Here is an 18,732-nt window from a genome sequence, read left to right as displayed (position 1 = left end):
CAATGGGCACATCTTATTTATTTATTTATTTATTTATTTATTTGAGCGATTCTTAGAGCACGCAAATACCCAAGGGTGTCTCGGCGCTATAGTTGCAGAACTCTCAAGTGGATAGGGGAGATTTAGGCTGGGAACAACCAAGTTTTTCGTTTTTTTCTGAAATTGAGCAGAGTCGGAGCAGATTTGATGTGGAGGGGGAGCGTGTGCCACAATTTGGCTGTGGCGACAGAGAAGCGTTCGTCGCCCCAATTAGCTCTTCTTGTTCGAGGGACTCTTAGTAAGTGAGCTGAGGATGAACGTAATGTTCTTGGGTGTTCGAGCAGGCGGAAGGCTTGTTTTAAAAATAGAGGGCCTCGGTTGTGGATAGCTTTTATATGCTATGCATAAAGCCTTGAATTTGATCCGACTCCTCACCGGCAGCCAGTGTAACTGTCGGATGTAAGGGGAGATAGATGCAAATTTAGGGATAGATCACAGGGTCCTGGCTGCTGCATTTTGCACTGTCTGCAATTTGTTGAGGACCTTTTGTTGTGCGTTTAGTAGCAAGGCATTACAGTGGTCTGTTTTGGAGAAGACTAGTGTGCTGACTAAGGTTTTGCCTGCGGATGGAGGTAGGTAAGGGATTAGCTTTTTCATCCTTTTTAAGATGTGGAAGGAAGAGGAAACCACCGAATTAGCATGCTGCTGGAAGGACATCTTGTTATCGAAGATGACACCTAGGTTTCGTACCTTGGTTACTGGTTCAGGAGGTTGTCCCATCTGAGGTGGCCACCATTGCGGGGACCATCTAGGTTACAGCCTCCCGAATGTCATCACTTTTGTCTTATCAGAATTCAGTTTAAGACAATTGGATGACATCCAGGAGCTTATTGCCTTCATTCCATTTTGGAAGTTAGCTGCCACAGAAGTGCCGTCATTGTATATGGACAATATCAGTTGGGTGTCGTCAGCGTATGTAGTGAGGGAGATTCCGTAGGATTTTATGACCCTCGCCAAGTCAGACACATATATGTTGAAAAGTGTCGGGCTTAGTGAGGATCCCTGCGGTACTCCACAAGGCAGAGAGAAGGTCTGAGAGATGTAGTTGCTTATTTTCACTGTTTGCGGGCGGTTAGACAAAAATAAAGCAAGAAGATCTTTAGCTTTGTCTTTTATTCCTATGGCCGCGACACAGTCGATCAAAGTAACATGATCGACCGTGTCGAAGGCTGCGGAGAGATCTAAACGTATCAGAATCGCAGAGCCTCCGTTGTCCATAGTGGACCTTATCTCGTCCGCTGCTTTTAAGAGCGCAGTCTCTGTTCCATGGCCCTGTCGGAACCCAAACTGGGTGTCGTCCAGCAGGTTATTATCATGTATGTAGGTAGACAGCTGGGTGTTCATGATTTTTTCAAAAATCTTAGCAGGGAACGGGAGACATGCGATGGGCCTGTAGCTGGCAGGAAGGAGAGGGTCTAGGGTAGGCTTTTTTAGAAGAGGTTTAATGATAGCTTCCGTCCAGACAGAAGGGTAGATGCCAGTTGTGAACATTGCATTACAGATGGTGGATAGTGACGGGGCAATGGCTTCAGGGATGAGATTAAGAATGCCAGGAGGGCAAGGATCAAAAGGTGAACCTGATTTGGTTCGGGCGATCAAGGGTTGGATGAGTTCTTGCGTGGTGGCTTCAAAGGCTAGAAAGGCTGGGGCATTATCGGCGGTGGATTGCAGAGTGGAAGTGGGAGAAGGGTCAGGGGAGAAAGTGGTGAAAATGGCTCTGACTTTATCTTCAAAGAATTTGGCCAAAGCGTCCGAAAGAGCCTGTGATCCTTCTGGGCGAGGTGCAAGGGGGTTGGATAGGTAACTGACCACCTGAAATAGTTTACCTGTAGAGTTTTTGGCCTGATTGATTTGGTTGGTGTAGTAAATGGTTTTCTCTGCTGTTATAAGTTTTTTGTAGTTAGATAAAGCATATTTGTATGTGATTTTGTCAGGGGGATTGAAATGGCGGCGCCACTGCCTTTCTAGGTTCCTGCAGTATTGCAGTATTGCAGGAACCTGCGGTAATATCCATTGCGTCTCTGTAATCACGTGTTGGTATTATGGCTCTAAATATAATAGAGGATTTCATGGTTAGTTCAGGACCTCCACATCCTTTTTCAGAATGTCCCAATGTTTATACATCAAATCCCTGATCCTGGCTGAAGAGGCATTATATGTTATATAATGTATGCATAAATCTTTTGGATTTTTGTTTTAGTTTGGGTAAATAAATTGGTTCTTGGTCCTGATCAGTGGTGTTGCTTTCTTTCCAGCCCTAGACAGTACCCGGGGCTTATATACCCTGTCTTGGAGCCTCAATTTTATATGTGCTGATTGTTTCCTAAAATCTGATTCCATGCTACATACTCTCTTGAAACGTAGCATCTCCCCGTATTGGATGCTGCTGATTACGTTTTGGGGATGTTGATCTTTATAGTTTAAAAAGAACAATTGATGGACAGAATGCAGAACAATGTCAAACAGTCACCCCAATACAGAGATCTGGGCCTAAATCCATAGTTTTTTTGCTCACCATACAATTCCAGTTTGGACCCAGCCATATGCAAATCAGTCTTGACCCTGCTCCCAATGGGAACAGTACAGCCCAAACTGCCAGGCCAGGTCGTCCCTGGACTGGAAACAGGCATCCTAGGACCGGTGTCGGGCTTTCAGCCCTCATCAGCTAGCATAGCCCGAAACCGGTCCCAGGATGCTTGTTTCCGGTCCAGGGAAGACATGGTTTAGCAGTTCAGGCTGGACTGTTCCCATGAGGCACAGGGTCAAGACTGATTTGCATATAGCTGTGGCTGAACTGGGGTGGCAAATCTGTGACTGGAGTGAGTGTTTGAAAAGTTTCAGCACTCCGTCCATCATCTCCTTGTGTTTGCTTCGTTTGCCCTTTATAGTGTAGCCCATTATTACCAGCAGTCGCCTGGCAGTGTACAGTGGTGCGGGCCCTCCCACTTTCCACCCATAGTCTTACATGTAGAAAATCGAATTTCCTTGCAACTCCTGGTGGTTGTGAAACTGAGATTGAAAGGATTATTATTCATCTCCTGCACAAAAGTCTGGCCTTTCTCCTGGGGCCATTCCAGAGCAAAAATAAATTGTCAATATAACAGGTCCATATTAACACATGTTGCTTGTATTCCTGGTTGCCCTCCTTCCATGCCACCTGTTCCTCCCACCAGCCCATCATGAAGTTTGCGAAGCTGGGGATGAAGCAGGTGCCCATCGCGGTCCTGACCCTTTATTGATAGAATACCCTATCATGTAAAAAGATGTTTTCCTTTAGACAAAGCGGAATCATGCTAAGAAGTACCTTATTGTGTTCCAGAAAGTTAAGGGATCTCGTTTTTAGAAAGTGCTCCCAAGCATGTAGCCAATCTTGTGATCTATACATGTGTACACACGTGTATACACATCCATCATTATCATTAAAAACGACGTGTCATCTCACTGAATAATGTGTATTTAGGTGACGCAATCCCAGCTGGCCCTGCAAAATTTGGGAAAAGACCCACAAATGGAGACAAGAAGAAGTCAATGTAGGTTGCAGTATGTTATAAAAAAACAACATTCAAGGAGACAGTTGGTCTCGATCTCAATCACTGCCTCCTTGATACATGCCAAAGACCAAAAAATGCGGACTCCAAATAAATACCTCAAATACGTAGATTCCAAACTGAATTTGGACTCGCTGAAAACAAGGGAGACAGAGGCTGAAAAGTTATTTAATGATGCAGATATCGAAGAACTCGGTACAAGCAGTAGCAGAACCTTTTCGGACTAGCCATCCAAAAGTACAGATATCATGTGCGCTCAGGAAAAATTATACAAACATGAGATCTCCAAGTGGTGGGAAAGCAAGTATCTACCTGTGACAATAAGCCAGAGGCGACATTGGTAAATAAAGTTGTATTTCACAAATAAAAAAACCTCATCTTGTGATACATATAGTAGCCTTGTAAACTTCACATTTCTCTGCCTATAACAGAATGTAAACATATACACATTATTAATACAAGCTCACTAAAATAAGTTACTAAAGGGTCAGTTCCTATCTTCAACAAAGTGCAGTGTGTAAACTTCATGTAATTTAGTTGTTGCTTAGTTCACTGAAATGGCATTGCAAAGCAATCTGAATGTATTGTTTCATCCAATTCTTCATGGCCCTCTGCTGAGATCTTAGAGTTAATCCTATTCTTTTTTCTTTCTTTCAGGTGATCCATATCCAGCTGCTACTTCAAGGCCTTCAGAGAGTTTTACTGCTGACAACGAAACATTTTTCCATCCTGAGATGGTAGTGCTACAAGTAAACACAGGTGAGTTACACAAGATCCTTCCATGCAACAGACATATCTTTCAGTCTCATTGATTTCCAAATATTTATTGTCCTGTCTTTTAAAGGGATGGCAGAGACCACATCTCTGAGTTCATCAAACATCAAAGAGGAGGTAGAGACCTGTTTTGTGGGCCAACTGAACTCTGAGATCGAAGGAATCGTCAATCCTGCAGGTGAATAAATGACACTCCACTGAGCCAGACATGTGCCGACCTTCATTTAATTAGTATGTTTTCTCTACTCATTAGCAGTCTGTTCGTCCATAGTGACTTCACTTTATATGGTCACTCATGTATGGTTCTTTTGTTTATTTTCCCTCATCGTATCATTGTTTTTTAGGTCTTGGCCTGGCTAGTGCATGCGCTGCTCTCGCCATGCAGAGGGCTTCTTGGAATCAATACGGATTCCAAAGCCGTGTCTCAGCTCCGCCTGCAGTTCTCATTCGTGCCCTTCGTTTGGCGTCACAAATTATGCAAAAGACAATGCAATGATTGCACCGGAGGCATTTCAATCCCTCCTGGTTGCCACCCTGTCCCCTTTTGGCCCCGCCCACCTGGATTGGATCTTTTACTGGCGGCAGTACACACACTTCTTTAATTATTTGCTAAGCACTTTTTCCTCCACATGCTCTCTCCTAAACTTGCAAACTTGTGTTTTGTTTTGTTTAAACAGCGCTGCCGCTCTTTATCTTGTGTTGTTTTATTTTTCCCCACATGCTCTCTCCTAAACTTGCAAACTCATGTTTTGTTTTGTTTAAGCAGCGCTGCCGCTCTTTATCTTGTGTTGTTTTTAAGCGCTGTGGTTTTAAGGAGCGCTTTATATTCTTTTGTCATGTTGGAGAATGGTGCTGTACATTTGCTGGCTCGCAAAAATCAGTTAAAACCAACTTAAGAAGTATGTACTGACCTCAATCAGAAGCTTGTTTTTCCCTCCCGTATATATGGCAAGCACAAATTATCCTCCCGGACTACCATTTTCCTTGTCACTTCAACTTAAAATTTTATTTTTCAAGCACACCGTTCCTAATGTGCAAGTTGGTTCCATTGACCATCGCTTACTCATATTACTGTCACACACGTGATACCGAATCATGTCACTTTGGAGTGGGTGTCGGTTGCCGGAGTGAGTAATTGTTCTGTGCTCCTCGGGTTTACGCTAAACTGCTGTCATGCACAATCTCGCTTTCTGGCCCCGGACGTTGACATCTCGTTAGGTCTTCCAGCCTATATTTAGACCACAAGGAGTGAGCGAGCGCCAGACAGCCTTCACCCTCACTGGAGAGACCTTGTGCTCTGAAGACTGGGTTCGTGTGGAGGGAGTGTACTATAGTAATACTAGTCTCCACCAACATCTGACACCCAAATCAAATTTGAAGCATTCATTGCACATACAAAAAACTCAGAGACAGAAGTCAGCAGCCAGGCTGTGTATACACAAGAATTGTCTTGGCATCCTGTTCTCTGCGTTTCAAGTGTGCCCCAAAGTGTTATATGTAATACCTAGAGACTGAAATCTAATGGAACAATGCAGGATCCTTTAGCAACCAGACCGGGGATCCACAAGAATTGTTTTGCCATTTTGTTCTCTTGTTCTCTGCCTTTCATGGGCGCCTCAAGTGTGATATGTAAACGCTTCAGAGCTGGATAGCAGGAATCGACAGCCAAGGAAGATTTGACACTGTAATATAAAAAAGATGCTCCCAGCCCCACTTTTCTTCTGCGTTCAAAAGCGTCACCCCTGCCCATTCAGTTCAATCTGTCAATCACATTAACCCGCTGTTTGCCTTTAGGAGGCATTTAACACACTTTTCACATCCATTCAATTGCTAATCCCTGGCTGGTAGAAGTTGGAGAACAAATGCAAACGAGTTACTTTTCCTTAATATTTCATCCTTGAATTGGATTTGTTATACCTATTAAAAATAGTTGTTTATTATGTTTTTTGAGCTAGAACGATTCCTGAGATACAGTATTAGGATTTATAATTTGCAATCCTGTTTGTGAAAAATATATTTTAGGTGCTAGTCACTGCAAGAACATGTTAATATTACATTTCTAGTTGTACTACTTTTAAATACCATGCACCCTACCCTGGGGGCTCTGAGGCCTAGATAGGGATGGCCTGTTGGCATTTATGAGGGTTTTATTTTGACAGGTTGAATTGCAGTTTTACACTGGTATGGTCAGGCTACACAGGGTAGGCCTGAAGCCATGTTTGCACTGACACTGTTGTGAATACGTACTGCGTGCCACTAGTGGCGTTTAATCTCTTAACTATTGAGTCTTTTTCATGGCAGTTCTAAGCCCTTTTTAGCTATTTGAAGTACTTTGCACGTAGTCCTCCATAACTTTTTCCACATAAGGTATCCATGCCACATTTGTGCGCATTTTTCCCAATGTCATGGGGATTCTAAGGATACTCAAGGTTTGTGGATTCCTCTGAAAAGGACAGAGAAAATAGCCAAAATATAGCTGCATTTTAAGTTTTGAATTTCCTAACACTTCTGTGATGGAAACTTCTGACATCCGCAGGAATCCACAAAATTCCTAATACCAAACGGTAAACCACTTGTCCTGAAAGAACGCTGCCCCGTGTGTGGCTGGGCTTAGTGCCCGCGACCAGAATGGATCAAACCAAGGTCAGTGGGAGCCCCCTGCAAGACCTACCATTGATCCTGGTTTGATCCAATCTTATTGTGAGCACTAGGTCCAGCCACACAGTGGTGTAGCGTTTTTATTGAGACAAGGGGGGAATCCTTGGTGGTAGGAACTTTCTGGATCCCTGTGGATTATGGACGTTTATGTCCTAAAAATTCAAGAAAAATACATGATTTTAGCCAAAGTTTGAAGTTTTCAGGCCCTGTTGGTAAGAAAATAATGTGAGATCCACTCAAGGCAAACCACAATAGACTCCTCCGAGTGTCTAGTTTTCAGAAATGTGTGGGTTTGATAGGTTTCCCCAGCTTGCGGCTTCTCCAAGCCCAAAAAGGGGAAGCCATTCACCATAGCAAGTAGGGTAATATTGGGATTTAGCCACTCTCTCCTGGTCCATATGTGAAAACAACACATGTAGGATAGTAGGATCTGCTTCTTATGTTACCCCCACTTTTTGCGTCATGTGATACTGTTTTTGACTAGTCTGACTGGGATCCTGCTTATCAGGACCCCAGTCTATCTGCTTTCTCCCTAAACTGTTATGTCTTGTATAGTCCAGATTGGATACTGGGGTACCCTTGTCAGTGCCTAGTATATGGTACCCAGGGCATAGGTACCCCAGAGGCCACGCAAAATGGAACTACAGGCCTGCCATTGCAACCTGTGTAAGATGGTGCATGTACCTTTTACTTTAGATATAGGTTTAGTATATCTAAGGGTCACTGCACTTAAAACCTATAATTGACCCCCTAATGTAGGCTTTATCAATCCTGAAGGCAGGGTTCTTGGTTCTAAGTGAGAGGGTGCCACTGCATGAGCAGAGCACCCCTGCTGCCTATGGATTCCATTATACCGGATGGTCAGTGTATCAGTCATTTACGACATATAGAGTGGCATGATGCGACTGTGTAATGACTAACTCTAAAACAGCAACCCTATTGTGTTTGCTGTCAAACATTGTGGACAAGATTCTGAACCAGAAACCACTGAACCTCGACCTTTTGGACACTCTGGACTTCATTTGGGCCAGACTTCGCCTCCCTCTCAGTCTGAAGCATCATCTTTGCCCGTGCCCAATACAGAATCCGTGCAGGACCTGTGGAGCATCAAGGACAACTGAAGATATCTCCCTTGGAGTGAAGGAATCACTCCCCTGCAACCGCAGGCACCACATTGCAATTGACCGGTCTGCAGCTCCTGAGCTCCTGTGGACTACGAAGGCTCCAGCAACACAAGAGGTGGGTTTCCAAGTCCCTCGAGGTCCGAGTTGACCTTTCACTAAGTTTGAGGACAGAATCCCTTGTGGGGGCTGCAATACCCGTAACCCTGTGCACCGCGTACTTTTGAAAATGCATATGCTTGTTGGCGTTTCCAAAACAAGTGCACTGGGTTCCGAGTAGCCCTGTCCTCTGGCACCATTTCCACCAAAGAACTCGAGCCTCATTGCACTGAGTGCTCCATGGGCTGCTGCTTTGGGAAACTGCTCGAGGTCCCCTCGTGACTCCTGTGCCTCCGGCCTGTGGGTCCTCTTGAGGGTCAACGCTGCTTTTCTTGGGCTCCCCTGGTTGCTTCAGGCCTGCCCTGACTCCCCTGTGTTTGGTGAGTCTCCTGGACCTTGCTGATCCGAACTGTAACATTTCTTGACCTTCTTCATGGGTTGCCGCTGCCTAGGCTTGTTGGTGCTCTAGCCGGACACCGACCCCTCAGCACTTCTCATCCTTCGTTGTACAGCTTGTATACGGCTCCTGGTCATCCTCAACGTCTCCTGGTCCCTGTGGCTGCAGAGTCAAGAACCCTCTCTTCGCACCTGAAACATCCGACATCGGTGGCCATTCATCTACCGAGCCCCTGGTCATGCCTGAGTGACCCAGACTTTTTCCTCTCTGCTTTCAGGTACTCTTCATCAAGAATCCACCTTTGGATTCCAATGGACACTTTCCTTCTTCCCTGCAGTCGCTCTTCTTCAAAGTCCCCCATTGAGTTTGACTGTGGTTTCGGACACCACTTCGACCCTACGCACCCGGCTTTCCTGGGATAGGTAAGTCTGGTACTACGGTATCCACGGGTGGGGTGGCTCTCCAACCTCCTAATCTCCACGGGGTTACTTCAAAGTCCACTCAGAAGGGTCCTTAAACTTTAAAACCCCAACCTCGACTCTCCCATAGAATTGTACGGATCACGCGGTCGTGTTCACACACTGCACCCGTCCTCCGTGGGGTCCCTACTTACTCACCTTGGGTGGTTCTTTGGGGTCTCAGAGAGATTCTACATCCTCTAGACACTGTCTTGACTCGAGTCGTCGTTCTTATACCACTATTTTAGCATATGGTTGGTCTTCCCATGGAGCACACTGTGTATTAGTGCTATTTGTTTCTGTGTTACGAATTGAGTGCTATGCGTTTATCTGCGTGTAGCAGATACTGTTGAATTATTTAGAGTGTGTTATAAAAATAAATACATATTTTTATAACTTCTGTGTCGTTCTCCTTTCATGTAACCAATACAGTAAGATTGCATTCTGTAATGTAATGTAATGTAATGTAAAAATTACTTATAAAGCGCAGCATACACCGGACGGTTTCTTGGCGCTGTTCACTTATTCGGTGAGAGGCATAAAGGGGAGGAGAGGAAAACTTATGTGTAGGTGCTGCGGAAGAGGTGAGTTTTTAGGAGAGACCTAAAGTGAGAGTAGGAAGGAGAGAGTCTAAGTTCCAGCGGAAGAGCGTTCCAGAATGATGGGGCCAGAAAGGAGAATCTGAGACCTCCGTGTTTTTTACGCCTGAATCTAGGCGTCTGGAGGAGCGCATGGTGAGAGGAACGGAGGTGCCTGGAGGGAGCGTAAGGGTGCAGAAGGGAGGAGATAAAGGAGGGACCGATGCCGGCCAAAGATTTATGAGTCAAGCAGCCTAGTTTGAACTTGCAACGCTCCGATACAGGAAGCCAATGAAGGGCTTTGAGGAGAGGGCGGACGTGGTGATGTTTAGGTTGATGGTAAATCAGGCGAGCAGCCTGGTTCTGTATCAGCTGCAATCTGTTGATTTGGTATTGTGGGATGCCAGCGTACAGAGCGTTGGCATAGTCGATCCGAGAGATGACTAATGCCAGCAGTGCCAAGGTGAGGGCTTCAGTGGCCAGGAAATGGGCTATTTTCTGGATCTTCCTAAGCTGAAAAAAGCAGGAGGACACAGTAGCACTGACCTGGTGCTGCATTGAGAGGTCATGGGAGATGTAAACCCCCAGGCTTTTCACTTTGTCAGCAGGGCGAGGAGAGGGGCCGAGGGAAAGGGGCCAAAAGGTGGAATTCCAGGGATTGGATGGGCCTCCGACAAGGACAAGCTCCGTCTTGTCGGGATTAAGTTTGAGATGGTGAGCGCCCATCCAATTACTGATCTAGCAGAGGGTGGACTGGAAGTCTTGGGCCGCTTCATCCGAGGAGTCGAGATTGAAGACAAGCTGAATGTCATCTGCATAATTGAATGCAGTGACATTCCTTCCCCGGAGGGAGCGGATCAGGGGGGTGAGGTACAAGTTAAAAAGGAGTGGTGACAGGGACGAACCCTGCGGGACGCCGCAGGTGACCATCATCCTGTCTGCCGAAAACTGGGAGAGTCGGACCGATTGGTGGCGGTCCGCCAGGAAAGAGCGGACCCAGTTAAGGGCCGTCCCACTGATGCCCGCCTCTTTGACACGGTCGACCAAGATGGTGTGGTCGACCGTGTCAAAGGCCACCGATAGATCCTGGAGAACCAAGGCTTGGGTAATGTTGGAATCGGCGCCTCTACGAAGTTCCTCCATGACAGAGAGGATAAAAGCCTCTGTCGAATGGGAAGGTCTAAACCCGGCTTGCTGGGAGTCTAGGAAGTTAGAGTCTTCAATAAAGGAACTGAGGACGCTGGTCACATGTGTCTCAAGTACCTTACTCAAGTAAGGGAGAAGGGAGATGGGACGGAAATTACCCATAACCGTGGGGTCGGCGTTCTGGTAAAACAAGCTGCTTAAAATTCCTTGAAGTCTAAGTCTGAAGGTTGTCCTCCACAGCTACCACTTGGATAGCTTTCTATGGTTATCTTTTACCGCTTAAATCACCATAAAGGTTGTGTTAACTGTTGCAAGGTGCCCACTTTAATTAGTGGACAGCATATACCAGGTCAACTTCTCACAACACACAAAGAATCAAATCCTCTCGCTTGCATTTGGGATGATTTAATCCACATGGGAGCAGAAAGACTAAGGCGTAGGGTGCTTCAACACCCTACGCATGCTCCGCAAGATCTTCCGTTGGATCCCGACCGAAACCAGGAAGACGGTCACCCAGGCACTCGTCACAAGCCGACTGGACTACGGAAACACCCTCTACGCCGGAACCACAGCCAAGCTACAGAAAAGACTCCAACGCATCCAGACCGCCTCCGCCCGACTCATCCTGGACATCCCCCGTCGCAGCCAGATCTCCGGCCTCCTGAGGGACCTGCACTGGCTCCCCGTCAGCAAGACAATCCCGTTCAGACTCCTCACCCACGCAAACAAGTCCCTCCACGACCTGGGCCCCAAGTACCTCAACGACCGCCTGACCTTCTACACGCCCACCCGCCAGCTACGCTCGACAAGCCTCGCCCTCGCCGCCGTACCACGCATCCGAAGAGCCACCGCCGGAGGAAGATCCTTCTCCTACCTGGCGGCCAAGACATGGAACTCCCTCCCCACCCGCCTTCGGCTAACCCAGGACCATCTCGCCTTCAGGAGACAACTCAAGACCTGGCTGTTCGAGCAATAGCAGACCCCTTCCCCCAAGCGCCTTGAGACCCTCCGGGTGAGTAGTGCGCTATACAAATGCTATGATTCATTGAGTGGGGCGGGTTTGGCCAGATGTCAGGATGGGCCGCACCTACCTCATTATTTTACATAAAGAAAAAAATCCTGCCATACAGTGGGCTTCTTGCCTCCTTCAAGGGGCAGCCGGGTGAGCCTGAATACATTGAAGTTACACCCCATGAGGGAGATCTCAGGTCTCAAGATCTAGAATTATATTTTATATATATTATATAATTTTTTAACAAAACTTTTAAAAATTGTACTTTGTGTGTTACTACTTTGTAAAATTATTCTCTGAGCACTTCCTACCTTCTGCTCACGCTTGCGCTCACCGCGTAGAAGCTGGGGCCACAGCTGCCGATTCAACCCTGCAACAGATAACCATCACCGCCATCTTGGGTGAGTCAGAGGGCGAGCAGATTACTTGCCCGGCCCTCCCACCCTGACCACTATAAAACAGCCCATTCACTCGGCAACTTTCTTACGAACAGACCGATTGCAAGGTTCCTGAGGCGTGAGCCGGGAACAGCGAATTTTTTAACGAAACTTTTAAAAATTGTACTTTGTGTGTTACTACTTTGTAAAATTATTCTCTGAGCACTTCCTACCTTCTGTTCACGCTTGCGCTCACCGCGTAGAAGCTGGGGCCACAGCAGCTGATTCAACACTGCAACAGATAACCATCACCGCCATCTTGTGTGAGTCAGAGGGCGAGCAGATTACTTGCTCGGCCCTCCCACCCTGACCACTATAAAATGGTACCTCCTCCCTGGAAGCGCAGTGGACGGGCAAAGGCGCGCCAAAGGCGCGCCAAAGGCTCACCAAAGGCAAGCCCTTCTGCGCCCGTCCGAGCCACCCCCCCTGGTCCACAGACATCTCGTCTTTCATACGCAGGTATCTACTACGATGCTGGCTATTTGAAATCACTTAACATCAATAACACCCACTGCGCCTCAACGAATTTACATACTCTCAATTATGCCCCATATACCCGTCCCCATTGTGCATTTCATATTATGGACCACCCCCACCTAACAGCTCCAGCTATTCCACCTCATAACAAATCTCCTAACACCATCAAACTAGCCCTTCTAAATGTTCGATCACTCCCGAAACACAGGTATGAGATTGCACACTTTATTGAAAGCTGGAACCTGGGGAGACCAGGCGTCTGACCCCGATTTCACCTCAGCCACTCCGGAGGGTTTCTCTAACATTAGACTCGACAGATCGCTTAAAAAGGGGGGGGGGGATAGCGATTATATATCGCGACACTTTTCGTCTACGCACAGAACCCTTAAAAACGAATACTTGCGAGGCTCTGAATTTCACTTTTGTTACTCCCTATTCCAGTTCCTTTAGAAGCATTCTGCTCTATCGCCCCCCAGGCCCCCGCTCTACTTTTCTATCCTCTCTTAGTCACCTCTTAGAGCCAATACCTGGAGAAAATAACTTTACCATCTTAGGTGATTTTAATTTTCACCTAGAGATGAAGGAGGACCCTGACACTCACTCCCTCCTCACCGAAATGAATGCAGCAGGCCTCACCCAATTTGTCCACTCCTCCACGCACTTAACAGGACATACGTTAAATGGAATTTTTTCCAATCTTAACTCTTTGACTATAGAGAACATAATACCACTTACATGGAAAGATCATTCCGCTGTCTGCTTCAATACTCTCCCTATTACCCCATCCCTCACGAAACCTTGTAAACCTAACACTTTTAAATCGTGGAAAAATATCAATATTCCCGAATTTAGTAATAAGTTAGGCCCCTTGAAAGAAATTGACACCTCTGATCCAGAAACCGCAGCCATTCACTATACCACATGCATTAAGATTGCAACCGACACTTCCGTTCCCATAAAAAAACGCTCTGCCAATAGACTGTCAAACTCTGCCCCTTGGTTTACTGAGGCCCTTAGATTAGAAAAACAAAGTTGCAGACGACAAGAACGCAAGTGGCGTAATAACTATGACCCCCATGAAAAAAGTTGGTATAAAGAGAAGTTAAAGAACTACAAACTATCGATCATCACTTCGAAAAGCATTTTTTTTAACAATCAAATTGAATCAGCCCAAGATTCAATTAAACAACCTTTCCAGGTCGTCTCCCACCTTTCCGGCCTCAACAAATCCTCTACCACAGAAGCATCTTAACCTATGTGCAATGCACTCTCTACCTACTTCCAAGAAAAGGTCTGTGACAATTATTCCAACTTTAATAAACTCACTAATGATACACAGCAGGCTCACACCATACCTAAATCCACACCACCCAATTCTCCCAATTTTTCTTTTAATCACACTTCGCCTGAGCTAGTTCACAAACTTATGATGACCACTAACTCTGGCTCACCCAATGATCCCTGTCCACCTTCAGTTTTTAAAATGGTCCCAGAGACTATCTCAATTTTTCTTGCAGATATTTTTAATGCCATGATTACATCATGCACCTACCCTACCATATGGAAAAAGACAGTAATTAAGCCACTGCTAAAAAAACACCTTAGATCCCTCCAAAGTCACTAGTTACAGACCCATAGCATGTATTCCCTACCCATCTAAGATCATTGAAAAAATCATGAATACTCAACTATCTGAATACATAGATAATAACAACTGCTTAGATGCTTCCCAATTTGGATTCAGGAAGGGACACGGCACGGAAACGGCATTAATAAAAGCTTCAGATGAGATAAGAATGATCCTCGATAAAGGAGGTGCCGCGGTGCTCATATTGCTTGATCTTTCCGCGGCTTTCGACACGGTCGATCACTCCATTCTTATCGATCGTGTCGGAAAAGCCGGAATCTCACCAAATGCCGTCTCACTCCTTGCATCCTTCTTGACAGACCGAGAGCAATCGGTTTCCATGGGCGCATTCTCACCGGACTTCTTTTCATTACCTTGTGGAGTCCCCCAGGGATCCTCGCTGAGTCCAACACTTTTTAACATCTGTGTGGCGGACTTGGCGAGGGTCATTAAAGCTCATCGTCTATCAGTAACATCGTACGCAGACGACACACAGCTTGTCCTGGCCATTAATAACAACGGAATGGAAGTTGCTACCAACTTCCAAAAAGGAATGCTTGCCATACGTAATTGGATGAACTCAAACTGTCTGAAGCTTAACTCGGATAAAACCGAGGTGATGGTGTTTGGGAAACTCACTCCCGCATGGTCTCCCACCTGGTGGCCTCAAGACCTTGGCCCTCCTCCTAATCCTGTCACCAAGGTTAGAAACCTAGGTGTAATCTTTGACAACAAACTCTCATATACCCATCAAGCCAGTTCAATAGTTTCTGCCTCTTTTTCACACTCAAAATGATCAAAAAACTTCAACCCTAACTTCCCTCAAACACCATAAACACCTTGATCTCAACTTTACTAATGTCCCGAGTCGACTACTGTAACGCCCTCATGCTTAATGCTCAAGAACAAATAGTCAATAAACTTCAGCTGGTCCAGAACGCGGCTGCAAGACTCGTTACAGGCACACCCAAATTCAAACCCATCTCCAACACCATTCGCAAACTTCATTGGCTACCGGTAAGACAACAAATTAAATTCAAAGCCCTGTGTATAGCTTTCAAAAGCATTCATGAAAAAGTGCCATCCTTTCTTAAAGATGCCCTTTGCCCCTACCGACCATCACACACTCTCAGATCCGCTGATGCCAACCTTCTGAAGGTAGTCAAAACCAAGAAGGCTACAGATCATTTGCAGTAGCCACGGCTAAATTATGGAACACCTTGCCTGGTCACCTTAAGAACATTCCTACACTAATATCATTTAGGAAGCAGCTGAAGACCTGGCTAATTTAACCACTAGATTCCATCAATGTTCCTGGTCTAACCTTCAGTTTTTCTGTCAAGCACCAAGACACCCTTGGGTAATAGTGCGCTCAATAAATTGCATAAAATAAATAAAATAAATAAATATTATATGGCTTCTAAACTCCAACAGCTAGTTGGTTGGAAGAAGTAAACAATTGGAAGAAGTGACTGGCTGAAGCTACCCTGGTGTTGAGTCATTTGTGGAGAAGCTTATACGACAAGAGTGCTCTCGAACCACCACATACTTCGTACAGCTGCCGGGGGAGGTCTGGGAGACGGTGGTTATGAGAGTTCGGCAGAGGCCCCCATTTGCAAGTTCAAAGAGGATCTGCTCTCCCCCATTGTTAAAATGGATAGGACAAGACATGTCCGCATACAGAGGGAGGGAGGGAGGCAACACATTAAATTTATTTCCAGAGGGTTCGTTCATTTTATTTTCAGATGCAGACCGTGTTTGCTGTTGGACTAGAACAGTTTTTACATTACACTAAAGTGGCCAAGGCAGCCATGGACTTAAGGTATGAGTTCCAGATGACTCCTAACCTAGCACCCACATTAGAAGCAGTGCTGGAACTGAACGGAAGGTGTAGATTGGACTCCCAAAGCAGATAAACAGTGGTCCCCTTTAACGGTGAGACAGAAATGACAGATTCTTTTTTAGTAACCCTTATTTGACAGGAAATGGGAAGCAGCTTTTGCTCAAGTTAATGAACTATTGGCTAATGCTAGATTTAAATGACTGCAATCCTGTTATTAACTCTACATGTACATGATGTCACAGACAATTTATAAAACTTATCTGGAAAGGTCCTCAGTATTTCCGAGATGTGGGGAAGACTGTAGTATCTTCATACACGTGACGTGTCTTGTGGGGCAGTGACGGAATTCTTGAGGACTGTGAGAAAAAAATTACATATCATAATGGGTAGTACGCCTACACGCACTCTCAAGCAATGCCTGCTTATTATGAAATTGAAAACGAAAATGAAATGTAAATTGTAAAGCCTAGGACTATTACTTGTGAGGAGTTGGATGAATAGTTAATCATTATATACAGCCTCGGAACTCTCATAAGGGTGTTGGTTGAGGCATCTTAGGGAATGGGTCCTAGCCTAAGAGGTAAGAATGAGGGCCACCAGAACTGACGCAGCAGTGGAAGAAGACATTGCGAGGCGGGGAGATGGTGGAAAGAAGGCTAGTGGAGCTTCTAAGGTACATTGAGACCCCAACAGCATATTCTGCAGTTTCCCCAATGGGCCTGGACGGGGGGATAAGGGTTACTGAGTATCTTCCCATTCGACTAAGACACAAAGTAATAACATAGAACCCCCGAATAATAGCTCCTCCTGACCCCTTCAGAAGATGGAACAAAGTAGTAGATAGTGAGCACTGGGTACTCGAGTCAACAAAACATGAGGGACTTGGACTTAGTGTGAGCACTCTCGAGACCCGCAACAGCAAAGTGCATCTCCCATAACGGCACACTAACACGGCAAGATGAACGCCACAACACACCTGGGATACAGCCTGACTCCCATCAGTATAAAGGTTAATTATACCATGAATGTACTGTACGCAGTAGTTCTTCGGTGGCATCGATGTGTTGCACCTTAAGCTATAGAAAAAATATGTATATTGATGGCCTGAGATGTTACTTGTATCTTAAGTGAAATTATAAAGCTTTAAAAAAATACTATAACCTAGAACAACTCAGTTCTGGGCCCATATTGCAGTTGTTTTAATAGAATACCTTTGCAGTAGATGGAATGTTTTGCTAGGATTTCATGCGATTCTTTCAGCTATTAAATATTTCTTTCAGGTGATCCAGTTCTTTCTTTTGGAACTTCACAGTTCTTTACAGAGGACAGTAAAGAACATGTCCAGAGCGCGACGGAGGATGAACACGAAAACACTGGTGAGTGATGTGCACCGGTCATTGGTGGAGGGGTGGAGTGCTGGGGACATGTGTTGATAATTTGTAAATTAGAGAACGTTTTCTTTTTGTCATTGAAGTCTAAAGAAAAGCTGTTCTCTGATTGGTTCTTGTAAACCTTCAGTATCACCTTGATATGCTTGTGAATGACTACAAACATAAAGATTTAGAAAATATGAGCTAATCCAAAAGAAGCAACGTAAGGAAAACAAGTCCCTAATGTGCATTAGTTCACTTTTTTGTTTTTTTACGAACAACAGATAGAATTCTGCACAGTATGTATGTATTGTATTTGTAAAGTGCAGGAATCACCCCCGAAGGGGTATCTCCACGCTGTCGAAGAGCGAGAGTCGGACAGGCACGAGCCACCACACTAGGCTTTAAACAATTCCGTCTTCAGGAGTTTCCTGAAGCGAGTAAGACTGTTGCATGTGCGCAAGCTCTCTGGTAAGGTGTTCCAATATTTTGGAGCCAAATAGGCAACAGTTTTGCCTCCTGATCGAATTTTTCTAAAGCGCCGGACCGCTAGCAGCCCCTTACCTTCCAATCTGAGACAGTGGTTCGGACAGTAAATTTTAACCTTGTCAGCCAGATAGCTTGGGCTCGCACCATAGAGAGCTTTATGGGCTAGGCAGCAGGGCTTACGTTTTATTCTCTGGCTGATAGGGAGCCAGTGGAGGGATTTCAACAGTGGCCCGGGGGAAGTGCATGGTGGTTTCTTGAGGGCCAGGCATGTGGCCACATTTTGGAAAATCTGCAATCTGCTAAGCAGAGATTCGTTTGCGGCTGCCAATAGAGAATTGCAGCTGTCCAGGCGGCCAATGATCAGGGCCTGAATTGGGGTTCTGTGTACAGAGAAGGGCAGCCATAAAAACACTATACGTAGGAGACTCCAAGTATGGAAACAGGTCCCTACAGTGTTCAAAATTTGCTTCTTCATAGATAGCTGAGCATCCAGTCGGACCCCTAGATTTTTGGCCACCGCTGAGGGAGAGTGGGCAGGGTCCAGCACTGTTGGCCACCACTCAGGGGATCAGGCAGTTTGTGCAGCGCCAAACAGCAAGATTTCTATTTTTTACGCATTTAGCTGTAAAAAATGCTCCGTCATCCACTCTGATATGGCT

The 18,732-nt window shown here is 45.7% G+C and overlaps 1 protein-coding gene across 1 annotated transcript in view; it reads left to right on the top strand.

Moving 5' to 3' along the window:
• Positions 1–18,732, top strand: part of LOC147700308 (uncharacterized) — a 249,147-nt gene that overhangs the window by 51,505 nt on the left and 178,910 nt on the right. Inside the window, exons 5-7 of the mRNA XM_086935681.1 lie at positions 4,245–4,346; positions 4,432–4,539; positions 17,495–17,590. Coding sequence (XP_086791807.1) covers positions 4,245–4,346; positions 4,432–4,539; positions 17,495–17,590 — 306 coding nt within the window. The remainder of the gene's footprint in view (positions 1–4,244; positions 4,347–4,431; positions 4,540–17,494; positions 17,591–18,732) is intronic.

Source organism: Lissotriton vulgaris, chromosome 8, assembly GCF_964263255.1.
Source record: "Lissotriton vulgaris chromosome 8, aLisVul1.2, whole genome shotgun sequence".
NCBI lineage: Eukaryota > Metazoa > Chordata > Amphibia > Caudata > Salamandridae > Lissotriton > Lissotriton vulgaris.
This window is presented reverse-complemented; position numbering and strand designations above follow the sequence as displayed.